At 44.8% G+C, this 20,426-nt stretch overlaps 1 protein-coding gene and 1 pseudogene across 1 annotated transcript; one reads left to right on the top strand and one right to left on the bottom strand.

Moving 5' to 3' along the window:
• Window positions 1-2,854: 2,854 nt before the first annotated feature.
• LOC122013513 (receptor kinase-like protein Xa21) lies at window positions 2,855-6,346 on the top strand. Its single transcript, XM_042569786.1, has 5 exons — window positions 2,855-3,111; window positions 3,847-4,535; window positions 4,638-4,811; window positions 4,937-5,596; window positions 5,844-6,346. The coding sequence occupies exons 1-5, from the start codon at window positions 2,855-2,857 to the stop codon at window positions 6,344-6,346; spliced, it is 2,283 nt and encodes a 760-aa protein (XP_042425720.1).
• A 1,366-nt stretch (window positions 6,347-7,712) lies between these two features.
• LOC122017571 lies at window positions 7,713-12,151 on the bottom strand (annotated as a pseudogene).
• Between the last annotated feature and the right edge of the window lie 8,275 nt (window positions 12,152-20,426).

Here is a 20,426-nt window from a genome sequence, read left to right as displayed (position 1 = left end):
CCCCATATATATATATATATATATGGTGCACCCTCTATATCAACGGCGTTGTCCGCATTTGAGGCGGCAAGTGCCTTGATTACTTTCAGATGCTCTAACCTGTGAGGGCCACGTATGGTGTCACTGATATAGGAGGCATACCATATCAATCCATATATATCCAACTCTTCGAACTAATTAATTTTAGTTCGATCTCACAGAAGTTTTTCATCGGTCATTAGAATAAATTATCAGGAAACGTTCACAGAGACTCATCCAAATAGTTTGTCTTCTTAAGTTTGTCGTTCTGCTGGAGAAAAATTTCTATAATGCATTATAGTTGAGATTCAAATTTTAGATTAGATATTTGATTGATCGTTTGGAGGGCTTAACCACGGTACTGTAATAAAATTAAATGAATCTACCTTGCTTCTCAGCTTGATGGGGTTAATTGATTTGTTCGTTTGTCATTTCATTTGAATTGACCTAAGATATTTAACTCCTTCCCTCAATTGATTCACTTAATCTATTTGGTACCGTCATCTTTATTTATTTTGCCCGTTGGGTAGGACGTACGGTAAGGGCTTACGATGGATAACCCAATAGTAGGGATTCAAAACTCACGTAAGGTGAAATATATATAATATACTCGTAGTTTTTTGAATTTTTCATTTGAATTGACCTAAGATATTTAACTCCTTCCCTCAATTGATTCACTTAATTTATTTGGTACCATCATCTTTATTTATTTTGCCCGTTGGGTAGGACGTACGGTAAGGGCTTACGATGGATAACCCAATAGTAGGGATTCAAAACTCACGTAAGGTGAAATATATATAATATACTCGTAGTTTTTTGAATTTTTCATTTGAATTGACCTAAGATATTTAACTCCTTCCCTCAATTGATTCACTTAATTTATTTGGTACCATCATCTTTATTTATTTTGCCCATTGGGTAGGACGTACGGTAAGAGTTTACGATGGATAACCCAATAGTAGGGATTCAAAACTCACGTAGGGTGAAATATATATAATATAGTCGTAGTTTCTTGAATTTTTCATTTGCTTGGGCCACTGGTCGCATGAGTTTGACCTAGCGATCGTTCTGGGCTATATCGTGCACCTCTAGGTTAATCTTGGATTATCATTTTTTTTTTTTGATTCATCACTAGTCAATTTATCGAATCAGTCCAATCGGCACACATTGCTTGTTGACACATCTAATTGAAATCTTTAATCTTGTTGATTTGTTGATTTAACCAATAAACTTGATCTTTTGTCTAAATTAATCTTGTCAACCCAACTTGACTAATTATTATCAATGGCTAATTCAACTTACAAGCCAAGTAATTTGACTAACCCATTAGATCACTTTGGTTCATTCAACCCATCTGACAAATTAATTCATTTAGCCTAAGTTGACCAACTTACCAGGAATGGGCTCCACCAAACCAAACAGTTTACTCTGCTAGTCTATAATATACTTTCTTTTTTTTAAAAAAAAAATAATAAATAGAGTAAAAAATGTATATGTTTTTTTTTGAAAAAATAAATAGAGAAGGAACGACTAATCATAAATAGAAATGAAATATTTATTTTTTTAAAACGGAAATGCCATCCCTGGTGAGTCGTAGAATTGTAGACGATCCCAATTTTAAAAATTATCATCCTAAATTTAGTTTTACAACTAAATATGCAAATATTTATTCAATGAAGTGTAGAATTGATATTTCTGATTTTTTTACAAAATATATATAAAAAATACTTATTAAAATAGAATAGCTGGTCGTTTTATAATACTGCAGAAAAAGTCATCCGTGGATCCTTTAAGTTTAACTACATGCCCAGTTCAAAGGCTATTAAAATCTATGTCTAGGGTTTCAATATTATTGGGGTCATTGATTAAATAATTAAGTAAAGACAATTAAAAATTAAATTGAGTTATTAATATTAATTAATGATAACATACACATTAATAAATATCATGCTAATTCATTAATGACATCTTATTAATTAATTCATTATTTCTATTTACACATGTATCCTTATTTCTTGATAATTATAATTAGTTAAGATTTTATTTTATTTAATCTTATTTCCTCGTAACCGAAATTAGTCAAGATTTTATTCTATTTAATTATATATCTTATAAAACTAATAAACTCTTTCCTTCTCAATATCTCTAAAAAAAATCCTAATTATTTTTTCACCAATGCTTCATGTTTATTTCTTTTCTCTTCATTAATTTTATATGTTTATATTCTCTGGCCGATATCTTTTTTCTTTTCTCATCAATAATTTTGTATGTTTATGCTATCTCGATGATACCCTAAGAAAACGTCCTTCTCCTCTCTTGCTGATAATATTTCTTTCTTACTCATTCTTTTTTTCCTCGATAATAACATGAATCAGAGATTTTTTTTATCTATACAACTTAAAGTAAAATGTTCAAAATCATCTAAAATCATCTAAAAAAAATATTGATTTCAAAAGAGACAAATATTTTTTTTATAATTGATACCGAATATTTTTAAAAAAACTTTCTTATCAGCCACCCATATAAATTCAACATTCTCAATTTAATCGTCCTTTAAAAAAATTCATCCATTTATTTATTAAAATTAAAACTCGAGAAAAAACACCCTGCCACTCCCGGAACTTAAGAAATAAACAACATTGATATATATCTCGAGTGTCTTCAGTTGAAGAAAACATCGATCATGGAACTGAAACAACGAGACTGCTGTTTTCAAGCTCTTGTTTCTCCTCTTGTCTTGCGCAGCAGGTTTATCAGCCTCCCAATCCTACACCGAACGCTTATCTCTTCTCTCTTTCAAGTCCCCCATCTCCGGCGATCCAACAGGCACCATGCCATGTCTTCATGGGGAAATACCTCCCTCCACTCGTGCCAATGGCGGGGCGTGGCATGCACTGATGTCAACGGCCAAAAGCGAGTCACAGCTTTGAAACTGGACTCTCTCCAGTTGGCCGGCAAGCTATCACCGTCCCTCGCCGGCCTCGCCTTCCTCAATGACCTCGACCTCTCTTCCAATGCTTTCTATGGCCCCATTCCGCGAGAGCTCAAGAATCTCTCCGTAGTCTCTCCTTATGTAGCAATCGTCTCACGGGAGTCATTCCTCCTGAGATCGGCAACCTCTCGAGCTTGACGAGGCTTGACTTGAGCGTCAACCAACTCAGCGGCACAATTCCTGCTTCGATCGACAACCTCTCCTCTCTCACTGTACTTTATTTGGACAATAATAATCTCACAGGTGCCATCCCTTCTTCTATTGGAAACCTTGGTAGCCTCAATCTCACCGGGTCCACGTTGGTAGTTTTAAACATTATGAAAAATATAGAAATATGAAATCTTTAAAAATTCATAGTGATTTCGTGTAGTGGACCTGGATCTTTATTTTTCCGTCAGAAGAACAATCACGAACCACTTGTCATCGGAAGAACGATCACAAATAAATCATAAAATTCTTCATGATTCACAAACCAAATCCCATGCATCAGATGCTCTTCTTCTCTGCAAGACACACAGTCTCGACAGAATTCTGACAACACTTCTGATGTGCTTCGGTCCCATTTGCTTATACAACGCAGCAACTTTTCTTGATGCATGCACTCCTCTTGCTCTGTTTTTCTCATTGCACCAATTACCTTAGACGCTTTTTTTATAAAGGAAGAGGACTCTTCATCTTTCTCTACCTCCATTAATAGAGGAATGAGAAAGAGTTGGAAGGTGAAAGGGAAGAGGCACCCTTTCACTTTCTTAACACCAAGAGTCCATCCCGGCTGAGATAGGAAACCTTGCCGACCTGACCACTCTATTCTTGGGTCACAACCAACTTATTGGCAGCATTCCTAAGAGTTTGGGGCTGCTGCACAATTTAGATGCATTGATTCTGAGGAACAATAAGCTTGAAGCAAAGAATGCTGCCGAGTGGCTCTTCTTGGATGGCTTGACCAATTGCACCCCACTTAGAGTGCTAATCTTAGAGAACAATTATTTAGGTGGAGCTTTGCCAAAATCAGTAGCTAATTTGTCCAAATTCCTGGTTACTTTGAGCCTTAGTGATAATTACATAACCGGATGCATTCTGGCAGAGATTGGAAGGCTTGTTAACTTGTCAAGAGTTGATATGTCGTCCAGCCTTCTAGGTGGTGCCATTCCTGCATCACTTGGAAATCTGGTCAAGTTGGTAGAAATAGACCCGAGCAGAAACTTACTTGCTGGAGAAATACCTGGATCAGTGGGCAACATTACTGGACTAACCTCTCTTATTTTGGCCTCCAATAAGCTGAATGGTTCCGTACCTTCCTGTCTTGGAAAGTGCCGGCTAGCAAGATTGAATCTTGCTGCCAACAGGTCGACTGGAGCAGTGCCCAAAGAGATTCACTCAATTTCTTCTCTCCATAATTCTCAATGTTTCACACAACTTGCTAACGGACCGTTGCCTCCAGAAATTGGATACTTGATCAACCTCCAAACTGTTGATGTCTCCTACAATCAACTCACTGGTGGTATTCCCGCCACCATTGCTCAATGTCAGCTCCTTCAGAATCTTTACCTGCAAATGAATCTTTTCAGGGATCCATTCCTTCTACATTTAGCCAATTGAAAGGGATTCAAGTTCTTGACATTTCCAGCAACAATTTTGTCTGGAAATGTGCCAGATTTTCTTGGAAGCTTTACCATGACTTATCTTAACCTCTCCTTCAACGATTTACAGGGCGAGCTGCCAAAACATGGAATATTTAGTAATCTTATTGCATTCTCTGTGGTAGGAAACAAAGACCTCTGTGGTGGTATTCCAGAGCTTGGTTTGGCACCATGCCCTATTGAGAAGAAACATCTACATTCGAAGCTCGTCGTAGCTATTTTGATTTCTGGAGGAATCTTGTGTATCATCTTTTTCATTAGCTTCTTTGTTGCTCACCATAAGCAGAGGAGGTCTTCTTCTTTCAACTCAGAATCAAAGGATCATATAGGAAGGTCTCTTTTGCTGAGCTTCATGCAGCAACAGATGGATTCACACCTGCAAATTTGGTTGGGAAAGGTAGCTTTGGATCTGTTTATAAAGGTTTAGTGGATTGGGAGGAGAATAAGGAAGTGGCAGTGAAGGTATTTAACTTGAAGCATAACTTGAAGCAAAAGGGGGCTTTAAGAAGCTTCACAACAGAATGTGAAGCTTTGAGAAGTATCAGACATCGGAATGTCGTCAAGGTTTTAACAGCGTGTTCAAGTGTAGATTTCCAAGGGAATGACTTCAAAGCTCTAGTGTTTGAATTCATACCTAACGGAAGCCTGGGCAAGTGGCTCCATCCTGAAGTAGATGAGCAAAGCGCACTGCGAATGCTAAGCTTCAGCCAAAGATTGAATATATCCATTGATATTGCTAACGTGCTGGAGTATCTTCACTTTCATGATCCAACCCCTGTCGTCCACTGTGATCTTAAGCCAGCCAATGTTCTCCTTGACCACAACATGGTGGCACACATTGGTGACTTTGGATTAGCAAGGTTTCATAGTGCAACTGCTGAAACAAGGGCTGAGACATTCACAAGTTCACTCATCCTAAAAGGAACCATCGGCTATGCTGCTCCAGGTTTTTTTCATCCTTAACAACAGATTCATTTGATAGTAATGACATGTAAGTGCTAAATACAACAGAAGATTAAAAACATAGAAAAAGAGAAAAATATATTAACTGAATTTTAATCTTTCAGAAGAATATTAGTTCCATTGTCTCATATACAAGTGAGATTTGTTTCAATCTCATTGCAGTTTATTTATTCATAATCAATCCCTAAATTTCCACGTGGTTTTATCTGATTGTTATACCTATATTTCAGAGTATGGATTGACCAATAAAGTTTCTGTCCAAGGGGATGTGTACATGTATGGGATACTTCTGCTGGAGATGTTTTCCGGAAAGAAGCCAATTGATGAAGCCTTCGCTGAAGGTTTGAACCTTCATAAATATGTCGAGTCGGCACTTCCCGAACAAGTTGTCAAGATTATGGATCCCATGCTATTACTTGAGTGGAAAGGAGAAACACATCGCATTGATTCATCAACAAAGGAATTCAGAATGAAAGCAATAGAGAGGGTTACTTCAGTGCTTAAGAGTTGGCGTTTTGTGTTCAATGGAGTCGCCAGAAGAGCGAATGAAGATGGAAGATATGGTCAGAGAGCTTCACACCATCAGGGATGTATTTCTTGGGTTCTCTTTGGTATGACGGATAGTAAGAACGTCCCTGTCACCAAAGTGGTAAATAATATGCAAATTGTTGTCAAAGTTCATGATTCACCTCCACCCAGCCCCTTCCTTCTATATCTGAAAATAAATAAATAATGAAGATATTTAACGATAGGTTGTATTCCCTATAAGATTTCCTCTCATAAGATTTTATGTAATCTATTCACTGTATGTACATTTTGGTGTGTTCTTCCGGTAATTTGCATTGTGAATTGAGTCAAAATAAGGAAAATAAAAGTGTAACCGCTGTGAAATTTGTGAATCGTTGCATTATCATTGTAGGGATATCCTGGAGATAGCTTCTTTTATTGAATCCATTCTATTTGATTCAGTAATTAGGATTTGACTATTTTTCTCCCAAACGCCTCTCCACATCCGTCCCAAGACATTTGGAAGGAAGATAAATCATAGTAATCGAGAGACATCACTTTAAGTGGGAGGGATTTTACTCGAGATTATTCCTTCAAGGATTTGACCCCACTTTCATGTAACAATCTACCACCCATGTATCATGGACCATGTAGTTCAAGTTGATTTTTATGAATAACTTTCTTAATGACCAACTATTATCCTAACAAGTCAGCAATAACAACCACAATGCTAAACATTCAATACCCAACTTGAAGCATTAATGGTACAAATGTTTATAGCTTATCATACTGTTTTACAACATGCATGTTCCATTTTTCTTATCGATTCTACAAGTTGATAATGCAACAACATGACTGACTGCGGAGCCCAATTAATATAGAAAATTGGAACTGGCTTTGCTCTGAAACCGAACTAAGAGTCGTGTCTAAAGAGTTTACTAATGATATAAATTAGGAAAAGTCAGAGATAATATGAAATAAGATCCACTTGGAGGAATTAGACTAGGAAAGAATCAATTCAACTGGGTGAATAAGTTGAATCAAGAGAGTAAACGAAAGCAGACCAAAGCCCTAGAGAATAAAAAAAATATAGAGAGAAAAATTAAATGTAATTAAAGAGATGCTGATTCCATGAGATATGAGCATCCGTAGTTTCGAGAGCTGCAACTGCAAGCAAGAGATGTTGCAAGAAGTGGCTGTCAGTTCAATGATGAATTTTAACTAGGTAAGCCGACAATGGACTCATCCTCTCCCCCTTTTGCTCACTTCATTTTTTACGTTAAAACAGAACCACTATTTTGTTTCGGCCAAGACCAAATGCCCAACTCAGATCAAAAATTTAAATCTCAACAACAGATTCCACATAGGATTTATAAGCAAAATGGGACAAAAAGAAAAAAGAAAAAGGAAAAACATACAAGAGACATGTCCAAGCCTAGCTACGGATGCACCCTCATTGACTAAAAATATAGCAGGAGTTATCAGACATTCTCATTTACAGTGTTAAGAATTTTTGATGAGTTCCAAGTATTCCTCTTTATAAGTCAAGTAAGAATAATGCTCAACTTTCATAGCAGCAGCCATGTATGTCATAGAGGAAAACACAATCAGTATAATTCGAGAGCATTTTCTGTTCATTGTAGCGGGAAAAAGCAACAAGAACACACAAAATGGCAAGAACTATTAACCCTGTAAAAACTATATGTATATTTTTCCCTACGAAACCAGCCTTGAAGGACCAGCACATAGCGATAAACTTCTGACAGCAACCTTGACTGCACCCACAACACCAAGCTGCCTCATGTGTGCACTCAAACCATGGTCATCACTCTTTGTATTCTCGTCCAGCTGAACACTAACATAAAATGCAATCTGCAAAGGTAGAATCCTACTGTTTCAGTAAGATTTTAATTCTTCTTACCTTTTGTAACATACTAGATCAAACACTGCTAAGTGATAGGAAGAACACTACAATGAAGTCGATCTATGGTCCAGCCTAAATCATGATAGGAACAGTGAAAATACTAGCTGTTGAACCTAATTTTCTCTCAGTATGGAACTATGATGCTGAGTAGGTAAAATATAATATCATGTACCATACTAAAAGGAATCAAACAAAGAACATATGGGCCGACTATAACATACCCTGCCAGATGAATTCCTTATGGGTGAAATATGATGTAGATTCCAGAAAAAGCTCCTATCCTTCCTGAAAAGAGGGCATCACAATGTCATTTGATAAGCAAAAAATAATTATCAAAGTTCATGCATCCATCCATTCAGTTGTCAAAAGAATAGATACCTATAGTTTAGAAGACGAATTGTACAAGAACGCTCAGCCTGAATGCTCTGCCTAATCTATGAAGAAAGAAGATGAGCATTATTCGCACATTGAAAATGAGAATAAAATTATAAGTATGAAATTCCATGACAACACGAGTACCTGATGTATAGCATCTGCATCTGTGTCAGGTCCATTCAAGAACCAACAGTCGCATCCCAGAACTTCATGCCTAGAATAACCTGCAGACTAAAGCAAATACCTTTTACCATAAAATTTTTGGCAGAAATTCCCACCATATGGCATCGTTTTTCCATACATTGAATTGCAGCACATAGTCTAAGCATCAAAATAGCGATGTCACAGTCATAAACCTAGAAAAGTATGCATTAAACCCAAACATATTCTAAAACTTTATTTTAAATTACCTGAAAAACACACAACGTTGTCACCCAAGAAACTTTACTCTTCAATTCTCAAGTATAAAAACAAGTCAAAACTCTTCCTGATTCTCAGTTCCTTAATGAATTTTTTGACATTTAAATTTTTTTCCCTCAACAGCTAAAAAAATTTATTGCCCAAGAATTTTCTCCTTTTTTGTTTTAAAATTCTTAGTTTTTTATATCTTGGGATTTCTACACAACACACTCAGACTTAGCTTACAAGTCCTAGAGTTTGTGTGATTCTGATTATAGTCAGCATGACTCAGATTGGGGCAAATTGAACCAAAGCTCAAGGAGGCAAAGCAAGACTAGGGCCCACATGGCATGAAGTAAAACAAGCTCATTTAGATCCATGTCGTGCATGGACCACATACAACCTATTGACATGGTGAAATCAAACAACATAAAAGATTTCAGAGCAATATGTCATGTATCTGATATCTAATATCATGTTAGATTTTCTGGTTTGCTATAGAGTTAAGGTTTCTTTGTGACATTTTATGGGCCAAAATGCTCAGTTGTATCAAAGATAATATATGTTGATTTTTCTGATTTGCCTGCTGATTATTTATTGGAAGATGATTTCTGAAACTGAATGCAGAAGCTGATCATCTGATGGTTGATGCTGGTTCCATATATTTTCATTAAGTTTAACTGCAGATAATGTCACGTGTATGCCAGCACTATGCTGCTAAAATTTTGTTGCCAGGTGTCCTGATTTCTTATAGTGTTATAGTTACTGAACATCTATGATGCAGATGGACACTGAAATTTTTATTCAGGTATTTGGAAAACTATCCATACTGACTGATGCTGAGCCAGGGTTCGTATTGACATCAAGACTGCTGGCTCTTAATGCTGAATGGACAAGGTCCTCAGTGGTGCGGCAAAGATGAAAACAAAATGCTTCCAAAACACCCACTATGAATGCTGAAGATGATGAGTTAGCTCCCTCCAATTCTGAAAGCTTGCTCAGAATCAGGGGGGAACTTGATACAAAAATCAAGCTGGTGTTCTGATGCTTACTGCTACACATATATAGTTTCTGAAGATGGTTAGATAAAGGAACTGGACTTGTCCAATGGGTCCTATGTAAATTTTCTCCTTGTGTAGGGTTCATTACATGACACAATTTCTTTACACAAGTTATAGTTCTATTGTTTATTGTGGGTAATGAGGTTTTTTGGGAGGCAGATTTTACCAAAGGGATCAGCTGTAACTCAATTCTCCTTCCTTTATGAATTCAGAGTGAACTGATGTTCACTCAAATCTTTTCAAAGGAAAACGATTATATAACAACTATTGCTACAAAATAATCAATAAATTAGTATTGTTTGCCTTTTCTCACCATTTACAGTACATAATGGGATAGCACCAAAACATATAATTTTTCCCATTCAGCAATTCAACCACACATCAAAGAGTCAGTTCGAAACCTAGACTAAATAAATCATTCATCATATACTGAAGCAGGTATCCAACAGATACAACTGTGTTTGTTCAAATTAGGCACAAACAATCAACTTTTGTTGGGTGTCATCCGTGATATGCAAAAGCACAAACTGATATAATGTTTTTATCTTCACTATCAATTAATATACTTTTTTCCACAACAATTCTAGATACACTTCCGCATTTCACTTTTCTTTTTAATCATACTTTATATATCTTTATTCTCTTCCATAACAACTACCCTACTTCAGGATACGTGGTAACTGTTGTATGGTTAAGTAATTGCATTTGCAACACTATTCTAGAATATCAAACAGTTATGGGAAACTAGAATTCATGCATCATTCAGCAATAAAATAATATATACAAAAGAGACATAAGAATATTGAGCACCTGACAGACTTAAGAATTCGTCACTAGCATAGACAATGGGCATCTGAGGTAACCGGGGATCAATCCTGCAAGATACCAAGGAATTTTCTATTAGTACCAATACAGGTATATCTCAACTAGGAATCTAGTCTAAGAACTCATCCATGACATTTGCTTAACATTAACAATCAGTAGGAGTGTATAACAACTCACAGTACAAAACTCTGTTTGATTCTACCAAGAGATATAACAAGGGATGAATTGATAGCAGAAATGCCCCCCTCACTGCATCTTTTGTCGCTGACAACTCTGCCTGTGAGCTGACTGTAGTGAATAAGAGTTGAAAGGACGATGTTGGCAGCATCGTGCGCCTTCTCCTTCTCTTGCTCACTTGCTTCGCGTGATTCCTCGACTTCCAATCCTACAAGGGAAAATGACAACTCTGAAGAGGTCCAAAAAAGCATTATGATCAGCCTACCAGTAATAATAGCACTGCCAAGAAGCAAGCATTACAGTAATCGATTCAAGAAATAGGAAGAAAAAGAATGAAAGATAGCAAGAAATAGGAAATAGAAATTGCCTCCATTGTCGACATCCACAAACGATTCCACGACAGTGTCACACCCCAATTTGTAGTCCGATTGGCACTCATTCCGGCATGCCACGAGCAACCTTCCAGTCCCTCCACCATGCCTATGCTCCGCGTAAGATCTCAAGCACCTTGATCTCATGGGAATCTCCACTTGGACCGCCACAAAGTGCGCGACCCTGATGTCCTCCACTCTAAACACCGGAAAGAGGTGAAAAAGAATCCAATGCGGCGTCCCGTCCTTCCTATAATTAAGCAAGCTAATCTGGAGCGTCCGCTCCTCTCGTATCGCCTCCCTAATCTCCATTACAGACCGCCTGTCGGTGTCAAGTCCCTGGAAGATCCGGCCGTTCCGGCCGAGCACCTCCTCGATGGAATACCCGGACATTACCAGGAAACCGTGGCTGGCGAACACGATGGGATGGTCGGCGATGCCAGGGTCGGTGATGAGGAAGCAACCTTCGATCTCGTCGAGCGTCTCCACGACCCATTCGGAATACCGAGCCGGGAGCGATTGCTCGATAAGAAGACGGTGCGGGGGATCCATGGGCTCCGCCCACGACGTCAATGGCGGCAGCGATGTGCTGTCGCCTGTCGGCACGACGTCCAATCGCCGGAGCCGTCAGGACCGCCAACATTCGATCGGGACGTTTCAGAATGCCTCTTTGCGGATTATTCGATAAAAAGAGATACCTTTTGATTTTTTTTTTCCTTAAATTTTTAGTCGTGGAAAGAATTGAAGATTTTATTCAGTTTAAATTTTACTGAAATTATTTTAAAAATAATCTGACGGAGTAAAATTCACGCAGATGATGAGCGTGACGATGAGTGCAGACGTGCGGAGTGGGTTTCTATGGGCAGTTGAAAACGAGGGCAGAGCATTTATACTATGGTCGGATTTTAGGATCTTTTTCTTCTGGATTTATTGTCTCTTCTATTATAATTTACATCTGGATAGATAATTAAAAGATTCAGTTTAGCCGTTTAGGTTACATTTAAAATCTTTAGAACAATATACTATACTTTTAAAATTATTAAGTGATCCGGTGTTAAGAAGAGGGGGCCCCACTTTAAGGAGGGTCCTTGGTAAGGTTAATCCAAAGGTAAGCCGATCGGGTAACGGCCTGGTTGACCCGACCGGCTGGTCCGAGCAGAACTAAAGATAACCCGGCCAGGGGCTTGGGTTTCTGACGCAAGGAATCGAGTGGCCGAGCGGAAGAACCGCCCGGCCGAGGCAGGGAAGGGAGGCAGAGGCTGAGCGATTAGACCGCCTGGCCGTTCCACAAGGAAACAGGGGAAAAGGTGTTCAAGCACTAGAGGTCTTCTAAGCCAGGTCGGCACATATGTCCGGTCGGGAGAAGAGCTTCAGCCGGGCGGGTGAGCTCTCGGCTCGGGAGGAAGAAGCCCACATGCTCCATGGCTAGGTATTATTTATATTCATGAGGAGAAAGGTTTAACCGTCCCATCAGGGGAATGGTCTAAACTGTAGGAGTATGGCCTCAGACATGCTCCCGTGACAGGACCGTACCGCGGCCTCAGACATGCTCCCCTGACAGGACCATACCGCGGTATGGCCCAGGGTATGTGGACTTCCCGATGTAGGTGCTTGGTGTTCCTTGGGTGCTCTATATAAGACCTCTCATTTCTTCATCGGAGGTACGCCAGTCTTCATCCTGCAGCCACCTTCTTCATCTGTCCCCTTGCCTGACTTGAGCGTCGGAGGGTCATCGCCGGGGATCTCCCCGGCCCGACTTCTTTGCAGGTTCGCCGGAGATTCGTGCGACCAGGAGGAGACCTACGTCATCGACTAGGAGAGCGCCATGTGCCCAGCGTCCGTTGGTTCAGTGATTCGGATAGGATCAATTTGGCGCCGTCTGTGGGAACGCTCCTGCATCCGATCGGAAACAATGGACGAGGCTGGACGACCGCACACGAGAATGCTCTCCACGAAGGAGCCCGACGCTCTAATCAAGGCAAGAGCAGCTAAGCTCATGAAGCAACGGAAAGAGAATGCGCAAGCCGAGCGGCTGAGCAACAAGCGGCATCAGCCTCCGAGGGCCGAGCGGAAGCATCGACTGCCACAGTCCCATTTCCCTCAAAAGCAGATACTTCGTCTCCCAAATTCAACTTATAGCAAACCCCTCTTCGGGAACCTCAAGAGCGGGAGTTTGATGTCAAGCGATGAATTGACCACATAGGAGGAAGATCGGTGGACGGGCCGTCGAGCGGATGAAGATGGATTGGGATTTGGACCAACCATGAAGCGCACATTATCTCCAGCCTTTCCAGGGCAGGGTGAAAGGTGCGCCAATATAAAGTATGCTGTGTATTTTCTGTTTGGCTGTATATTCGAAATGTAGGAAGCAAAATGTTAAAAAACGCAATTGGCATTATCGGCCGAGCGGCCTATTTTCATGGTGTATAAGATCCGAGCCACCGACTCAATAAAGAAGGCCCCGAGCCGTTCGGCTGGAGGTAAATTATCCGAGCCAAGCGCTCGGAGAGCGAAGGCCCCCGAGCCGATCGGCCGGGAGGTTTATATCCGAGCTGGGAGCTCGAGAGCGAAGGCCCCCGAGCCGATCGGCCGGGAGGGTTATATCCGAGCTGGGAGCTCGAGAGCGAAGGCCCCCGAGCCGATCGGCCGGGAGGGTTATATATTTAAACTCGTAAGCGAATGACCCGTCCTGTTCGGCCGGGCATAAATATTGTTCGAGCGCGGGATATGATACGAAGGCCAAGGTCGCTCGGCCTGGTAAGGAGTTAGCCTTAAAAGGCCGACGAGCTCCGTCGTTAAATATCGAGAGCCGCGCCGACCGGCTATAAATACCCGCGCCGTCGAGCTCCGACGTTAAAGATCTAGAGCCGCGCCGACCGACTATAAATATCCGCGCCGTCGAGCTACGACGTTAAATATCGAGAGACGAGCCGACGTCTATAAACGTTCGAGCGGAAGACCGAAGAGCTCCGTCGTTAAAGATCGAGAGCCGCGCCGACCGGCTATAAATACCCGCGCCGACCGGCTATAAATATCCGCGCCGTCGAGCTCCGACGTTAAATATCGAGAGACGAGCCGGCGTCTATAAACGTCCGAGCGGAAGACCGATGAACTCCGTCGTTAAAGATCTAGAGCCGCGCCGACCGGTTATAAATACTCGCGCCGTCGAGCTCCGACGTTAAAGATCTAGAGCTGCGCCGACCGGCTATAAATATCCGCGCCGTCGAGCTCCGACGTTAAATATCGAGAGACGAGCCGGCGTCTATAAACGTCCGAGCGGAAGACTGAAGAGCTCCGTCGTTAAAGATCGAGAGCCGCGCCGACCAGCTATAAATACCCGCGCCGTCGAGCTCCGACGTTAAAGATCTAGAGCCGCGCCGACCGGCTATAAATATCCGCGCCATCGAGCTCCGACGTTAAATATCGAGAGACGAGCCGGCGTCTATAAACGTCCGAGCGGAAGACCGACGAGCTCCGTCGTTAAAGATCGAGAGCCGCGCCGACCGGCTATAAATACCCGCGCCATCGGGCTCCGACGTTAAAGATCTAGAGCCGCGCCAACCGGCTATAAATATCCGCGCCGTCGAGCTCCGACGTTAAAGATCTAGAGCCACGCCGACAGGCTATAAATATCCGCGCCGTCGAGCTCCGACGTTAAATATCGAGAGACGAGCCGTCGTCTATAAACGTCCGAGCGGAAGACCGACGAGCTCCGTCGTTAAAGATCGAGAGCCGCGCCGACCGGCTATAAATATCCATGCCGTCGAGCTCCGACGTTAAATATCGAGAGACGAGCTGGCGTCTATAAACGTCCGAGCGGAAGACCGACGAGTTCCGTCGTTAAAGATCGAGAGTCGCGCCGACCGGCTATAAATACCCGCGCCGTCGAGCTCCGACGTTAAAGATCTAGAGCCGCGCCGACCGGCTATAAATATCCGTGCCGTCGAGCTCCGACGTTAAATATCGAGAGACGAGCCGGCGTCTATAAACGTCCGAGCGGAAGATCGACGAGCTCCGTCGTTAAAGATCGAGAGCCGCGCCGACCGGCTATAAATACCCGCGCCGTCGAGCTCCGACGTTAAAGATCTAGAGCCGTGCCGACATGCTATAAATATCCGCACCGTCGAACTCCGACGTTAAATATCGAGAGACGAGCCGGCGTCTATAAACGTCCGAGCGGAAGACCGACGAGCTCCGTCGTTAAAGATCGAGAGCCGCGCCGACCGACTATAAATACCCGCGCTGTCGAGCTCCAACGTTAAAGATCTAGAGCCGCGCCGACCGACTATAAATATCCGCGCCGTCGAGCTCCGACGTTAAATATCGAGAGACGAGCCGGCGTGTATAAACGTCCGAGCGGAAGACCGACGAGCTCCGTCGTTAAAGATCTAGAGTCGCGCCGACCGACTATAAATATCCGTGCCGTCGAGCTCCGACGTTAAATATCGAGAGACGAGCCGGCGTCTATAAACGTCCGAGCGGAAGACCGACGAGCTCCGTCGTTAAAGATCGAGAGTCGCGCCGACCAGCTATAAATACCCGCGCCGTCGAGCTCCGACGTTAAAGATCTAGAGCCGCGCCGACTGGCTATAAATATCCGCGCCGTCGAGCTCCGACGTTAAATATCGAGAGATGAGCCGGCGTCTAGAAACGTCCGAGCGGAAGACCGACGAGCTCCGTCGTTAAAGATCTAGAGCCGCGCCGACCGGCTATAAATATCCGCGCCGTCGAGCTCCGACGTTAAATATCGAGAGACGAGCCGGCGTCTATAAACGTCCGAGCGGAAGACCGACGAGCTCCGTCGTTAAAGATCGAGAGCCGCGCCGACCGGCTATAAATACCCGCGCCATCGAGCTCCGACGTTAAAGATCTAGAGCCGCGCCGACCGGCTATAAATATCCGTGCCGTCGAGCTCAGACGTTAAATATCGAGAGACGAGCCGGCGTCTATAAACGTCCGAGCGGAAGACCGACGAGTTCCGACGTTAAATAGCGAGAGCCGCGCCTACCGGCTATAAATATCCGCGCCGTCGAGCTCCGACGTTAAATATCGAGAGACGAGCCGGCGTCTATAAACGTCCGAGCGGAAGACCGACGAGCTCCGTCGTTAAAGATCGAGAGCCGCGCCGACCGGCTATAAATACCCGCGCCGACGAGCTCCGACGTTAAAGATCTAGAGCCGCGCCGACCGGCTATAAATATCCGCGCCGTCGAGCTCCGACGTTAAATATCGAGAGACGAGCCGGCATCTATAAACATCCGAGCGGAAGATCGATGAGCTCCGTCGTTAAAGATCGAGAGCCGCGCCGACCGGCTATAAATACCCGCGCCGTCGAGCTCCGACGTTAAAGATCTATAGCCGCGCCGACCGGCTATAAATATCCGCGCCGTCGAGCTCCGACGTTAAAGATCTAGAGCCGCGCCGACCGGCTATAAATATCCGCGTCGTCGAGCTCCGACGTTAAATATCGAGAGACGAGCCGGCGTCTATAAACGTCCGAGCGGAAGACCGATGAGCTCCGACGTTAAAGATCTAGAGCCGCGCCGACCGGCTATAAATATCCGCGCCGTCGAGCTCCGACGTTAAATATCGAGAGACGAGCCGGCGTCTATAAACGTCCGAGCGGAAGACCGACGAGCTCCGTCGTTAAAGATCGAGAGCCGCGCCGACCGGCTATAAATACCCGTGCCGTCGAGCTCCGACGTTAAAGATCTAGAGCCGCGCCGACCGACTATAAATATCCGCGCCGTCGAGCTCCGACGTTAAATATCGAGAGACGAGCCGGCGTCTATAAACGTCCGAGCGGAAGACCGACGAGCTCCGTCGTTAAAGATTTCGAGCCGCGCCAACCGGCTATAAATATCCGTCCCGTCGAGCTCCGACGTTAAATATCGAGAGACGAGCCGGCGTCTATAAACGTCCGAGCGGAAGAACGACGAGCTCCGTCGTTAAAGATCGAGAGCCGCGCCGACCGGCTATAAATACCCGCGCCGTCGAGCTCCGACGTTAAAGATCTAGAGCCGCGCCGACCGGCTATAAATATCCGCGTCGTCGAGCTCCGACGTTAAATATCGAGAGACGAGCCGGCGTCTATAAACGTCCGAGCGGAAGACCGACGAGCTCCGTCGTTAACGATCTAGAGCCGCGCCGACCGGCTATAAATATCCGCGCCGTCGAGCTCCGACGTTAAATATCGAGAGACGAGCCGGCGTCTATAAACGTCCGAGCGGAAGATCGACGAGCTCCGTCGTTAAAGATCGAGAGCTGCGCCGACCGGCTATAAATACCCGCGCCGACGTTAAAGATCTAGAGCCGCGCCGACCGGCTATAAATATCCGCGTCGTCGAGCTCCGACGTTAAATATCGAGAGACGAGCCGGCGTCTATAAACGTCCGAGCGGAAGACCGACGAGTTCCGACGTTAAATAGCGAGAGCCGCGCCTACCGGCTATAAATATCCGCGCCGTCGAGCTCCGACGTTAAATATCGAGAGACGAGCCGGCGTCTATAAACGTCCGAGCGGAAGACCGACGAGCTCCGTCGTTAAAGATCGAGAGCCGCGCCGACCGGCTATAAATACCCGCGCCGTCGAGCTCCGACGTTAAAGATCTAGAGCCGCGCCGACCGGCTATAAATATCCGCGCCGTCGAGCTCCGACGTTAAATATCGAGAGACGAGCCGGCGTCTATAAACATCCGAGCGGAAGATCGATGAGCTCCGTCGTTAAAGATCGAGAGCCGCGCCGACCGGCTATAAATACCCGCGCCGTCGAGCTCCGACGTTAAAGATCTATAGCCGCGCCGACCGGCTATAAATATCCGCGCCGTCGAGCTCCGACGTTAAAGATCTAGAGCCGCGCCGACCGGCTATAAATATCCGCGTCGTCGAGCTCCGACGTTAAATATCGAGAGACGAGCCGGCGTCTATAAACGTCCGAGCGGAAGACCGATGAGCTCCGACGTTAAAGATCTAGAGCCGCGCCGACCGGCTATAAATATCCGCGCCGTCGAGCTCCGACGTTAAATATCGAGAGACGAGCCGGCGTCTATAAACGTCCGAGCGGAAGACCGACGAGCTCCGTCGTTAAAGATCGAGAGCCGCGCCGACCGGCTATAAATACCCGCGCCGTCGAGCTCCGACGTTAAAGATCTAGAGCCGCGCCGACCGACTATAAATATCCGCGCCGTCGAGCTCCGACGTTAAATATCGAGAGACGAGCCGGCGTCTATAAACGTCCGAGCGGAAGACCGACGAGCTCCGTCGTTAAAGATCTAGAGCCGCGCCAACCGGCTATAAATATCCGTCCCGTCGAGCTCCGACGTTAAATATCGAGAGACGAGCCGGCGTCTATAAACGTCCGAGCGGAAGAACGACGAGCTCCGTCGTTAAAGATCGAGAGCCGCGCCGACCGGCTATAAATACCCGCGCAGTCGAGCTCCGACGTTAAAGATCTAGAGCCGCGCCGACCAGCTATAAATATCCGCGCCGTCGAGCTCCGACGTTAAATATCGAGAGACGAGCCGGCGTCTATAAACGTCCGAGCGGAAGACCGACGAGCTCCGTCGTTAACGATCTAGAGCCGCGCCGACCGGCTATAAATATCCGCGCCGTCGAGCTCCGACGTTAAATATCGAGAGACGAGCCGGCGTCTATAAACGTCCGAGCGGAAGATCGACGAGCTCCGTCGTTAAAGATCGAGAGCTGCGCCGACCGGCTATAAATACCCGCGCCGTCGAGCTTCGACGTTAAAGATCTAGAGCCGCGCCGACCGGCTATAAATATCCGCGTCGTCGAGCTCCGACGTTAAATATCGAGAGACGAGCCGGCGTCTATAAACGTCCGAGCGGAAGACCGACGAGCTCCGACGTTAAATATCGAGAGCCGCGCCGACCGGCTATAAATATCCGCGCCGTCGAGCTCCACGTTAAATATCGAGAGACGAGCCGGCGTCTATAAACGTCCGAGCGGAAGACCGACGAGCTCCGTCGTTAAAGATCAAGAGCCGCGCCGACCGGCTATAAATACCCCACTCCGACGAGCCCCGTCGTTAAAGATCGAGAGTCGAACCCGCGACTGTGAACTTACTGGACGGAACTAAGGACGCCAAATAACGAGCGTTCGCAAGTACTAAATTGATTAAGTCCGATCGGCCATCGGTTTGCCAATACTTCGCATTCACTGAATGCAAACAGTATAGCCAAGCGCTAAACGATTTCGAGGAAAACGAGTCAATTGATTAACCTGATCGGTCGTCTAGTGGGAAACACGTGGAGCTTAATTGACTCTACGAATAAGCACCAAACAGACAGAAGAGGGCAATGAAGGGCAAACAAAAATAGAAGCAAAGGAACACAATTATGCCGAACGGCACGTACAAAAATTTTACATCCGCCGAGCGGATGAAATACAGAAAGTACTTGGAAGAACTCGCCTCACTCCGGGTCCTCAAAATTAAAAAAAGGCGTCCGGGATATCGTCAATCATAGCCGCCAGATCTGAAGGGGGAATTCTCAGGTCAGCAGGAAGGTGCCCCCCTTCTTCAAGTACGCCATGGTGACCTTGACCGCCTCGACAAAAGTTGAGGAGACGTTGCCACCGAATTTTTCGTCGAATCGCTCCGAGCGGAGGTATTCTTGGCGCGCTGCTGCTAGGCGACTCGGCTCTCCCTCCTTATATTTTTTGAGTACCGCCCGGGAAGCGGTTAAGGAATCTTGGACTGCCTTCAAGTCCACCTCAGCCTTTGTGCGTTCTGCCGAACGGCCCTCCCGCTCGACGTTCAGCTGGGCCTCCAGATCCTTGGATCGCTGATCTAGCGCACGGACATCTATTTTCATCTTGTCCAGATCAGCGATCACTTGCTTCTTCCGGGTAGTAGCGCGTTTGGCGTCCGCTTCGCGCTTCTTGACTTGGCCCTCGAGCCGAGCCATCTCCGCAGTCAGATCGGAGACCTTCTTCTGCTCAGCCTCGAAAGCCTGCTTTTCCTTCTCGGCCGAAGGACCTCCAGTGGCTTGGAGTTTCGCCAGGAGATCCTCTAGCTCAGCCAACCGGTGGCTGATAGCGATCTGCTCGGCCCAGCGCTGCATAAGAAATAACGAGTTAAGATACAAAGTGATATATTAAGGAGAATAAGGAATTTACCCCGGTCGCCTGTTGCATATTACTGTCCCCGAGCTGC

This window comes from Zingiber officinale, chromosome 8B, assembly GCF_018446385.1.
Source record: "Zingiber officinale cultivar Zhangliang chromosome 8B, Zo_v1.1, whole genome shotgun sequence".
Lineage (NCBI taxonomy): Eukaryota > Viridiplantae > Streptophyta > Magnoliopsida > Zingiberales > Zingiberaceae > Zingiber > Zingiber officinale.
This window is presented reverse-complemented; position numbering and strand designations above follow the sequence as displayed.

What these genes read in the sequence shown, in the direction of transcription:
- LOC122013513 (XM_042569786.1), top strand. Translation starts at nt 2,855, where the DNA reads ATGTCTTCATGGGGAAATACCTCCCTCCACTCGTGCCAATGGCGGGGC. An exon ending in GTAGCAATCGTCTCACGGGA is followed by an intron (nt 3,112 to 3,846) that starts GTCATTCCTCCT and finishes ACTTATTGGCAG; the next exon opens with CATTCCTAAGAGTTTGGGGC. An exon ending in TGGTGGTATTCCAGAGCTTG is followed by an intron (nt 4,812 to 4,936) that starts GTTTGGCACCAT and finishes CACCATAAGCAG; the next exon opens with AGGAGGTCTTCTTCTTTCAA.